Source organism: Amphimedon queenslandica, unplaced genomic scaffold, assembly GCF_000090795.2.
Source record: "Amphimedon queenslandica unplaced genomic scaffold, v1.1 AMPQUscaffold_12764, whole genome shotgun sequence".
In the NCBI taxonomy this organism is placed as follows: Eukaryota; Metazoa; Porifera; class Demospongiae; order Haplosclerida; family Niphatidae; genus Amphimedon; species Amphimedon queenslandica.
The window spans coordinates 17,546-19,082 of record NW_003547000.1 but is presented as its reverse complement, the minus strand read 5'-3'; the positions used below and the strand labels follow the sequence as shown (position 1 = coordinate 19,082).

The 1,537-nt window shown below is 32.9% G+C and overlaps 2 protein-coding genes across 2 annotated transcripts in view; one reads left to right on the top strand and one right to left on the bottom strand.

The window, feature by feature from the left end:
* Window positions 1–888, top strand: part of LOC100633481 (ADP-ribosylation factor-related protein 1-like) — a 2,782-nt gene extending 1,894 nt beyond the window's left edge. Inside the window, exons 5-6 of the mRNA XM_011408850.2 lie at window positions 579–685; window positions 733–888. Of these exons, the coding sequence (XP_011407152.1) occupies window positions 579–685; window positions 733–817 (192 nt within the window). The 3' untranslated portion in view covers window positions 818–888. The remainder of the gene's footprint in view (window positions 1–578; window positions 686–732) is intronic.
* Window positions 889–916: 28 nt separating this feature from the next.
* The window catches only part of LOC100633354 (deleted in malignant brain tumors 1 protein-like), a 12,004-nt gene continuing 11,383 nt past the window's right edge, over window positions 917–1,537 (bottom strand). The window contains exon 22 of the mRNA XM_020003073.1: window positions 917–927. The gene's annotated coding sequence lies outside the window, so the exon portion shown is untranslated. The remainder of the gene's footprint in view (window positions 928–1,537) is intronic.

Below are 1,537 nucleotides of genomic sequence, written 5' to 3'. Positions count from 1 at the left end.
GCAGAGAGCTTTGGAGTGATACCACTAATGGTGATGCCATTACCATTCTTCAAGCTAACATACGATCACACAATGTGCTACTAAACTTGCATACTACATGTACATGTACATGTACATGTAGTGGTATGTGTACATCTATATGTACACGTACATGTAGATGTACCATGTAGATGTAGATGTAGATGTAGATGTAGATGTAGATGTAGATGTACATGTAGTGGTATGTGTACATCTATATGTACACGTACATGTAGATGTACCATGTAGATGTAGATGTAGATGTAGATGTAGATGTAGATGTACATGTACATGTACACTATTCGTGTGTAATTTTTGCTGTGCTTTAAAAAAGCACTTTTGTAAATTTGTAAAAGTAATCAAGTACAAGTACAAAGCACATAGATTATATTGAAAAGGTACTTGCAAGCAGCACTAAGTACTTAGAAAGCTGTGCTTATTTGTACTTAAGTACAAGCACTAAGTGTTTGACCCTATGTCTGATTATTATTATTATTATTATTATTATTATTATTATTATTATTATTATTATTATTATTATAAAATAATATTATCTTATAAAACAGGATGCTCTTCCATTGACAGAAGTGGAGAGTGCTTTTGATACGAGTGTTGAATCAATCGGTAACAGAGACTGTCGTATACAAAGAGTCTCAGCTCTAAGAGGGTACGTTATTAGTAGGTGTGGCTTAAATATTGACCCCGCCCCTTTAGTGAAGGCGTGTTTGAAGGGATTGAATGGTTAGCTCAGAGAGTGAAGGAAAAACCTAATAGACCTTTGAAACCAGTCAAGACGTAATACTTATTTTAATGTCATTTTCTCTCATGTTCTTGATTTCATTTTAACATGGTAATGGTACAAAATTTTAATTGCTCACGAATGCAATTTTATTTGCTATTTTTGCATCACTAGCAAACCGATCGTTGGCTTACCTCATTAATTTGTTGTTGTTGAAAAGTTAGTTTTTATAGCTTTTTATAAAAGTTATTACAGACAGTTTATTTATTATTTATTCTCTGTAGTGTTGTTTATATTGTTTATATTGTTATTTACTTTATTGTTATTGTTATTGCTATTTTACGACATACACATCTTAATAATAAAATGATAATAATAATAGGATTAATAAAAAATTTACAAAAATTATACAACTATTAATAAGGTAGCATTATTTATAATTTCTGTGTGCATTTATAATGATATATTTAATATATAATTTCATTATTATTCAAACGACAGTGCTATGGCTAATGGCACTGGTTAATCCACTCGTACCGTCGGACCAGTTGTGTACCGTTACCTCACTTGCGTATCCTTCAATCGTCTTATCGATGAAGACCAAGGTATCCTCGCTGACGACCTTCACCTCTTCCTCCTCTTTTATGGCTTCATGTATGTGTCTCTGCTCAACACTAGGAGGGAACTCTTGAATGGTTTCCCCCAAGTATCTTGATAAACTGATGTTAGGATCTGACGGGGTTCTTGCTAGTATTTTTGTAGGCGAAGTGCAAGGAGAAG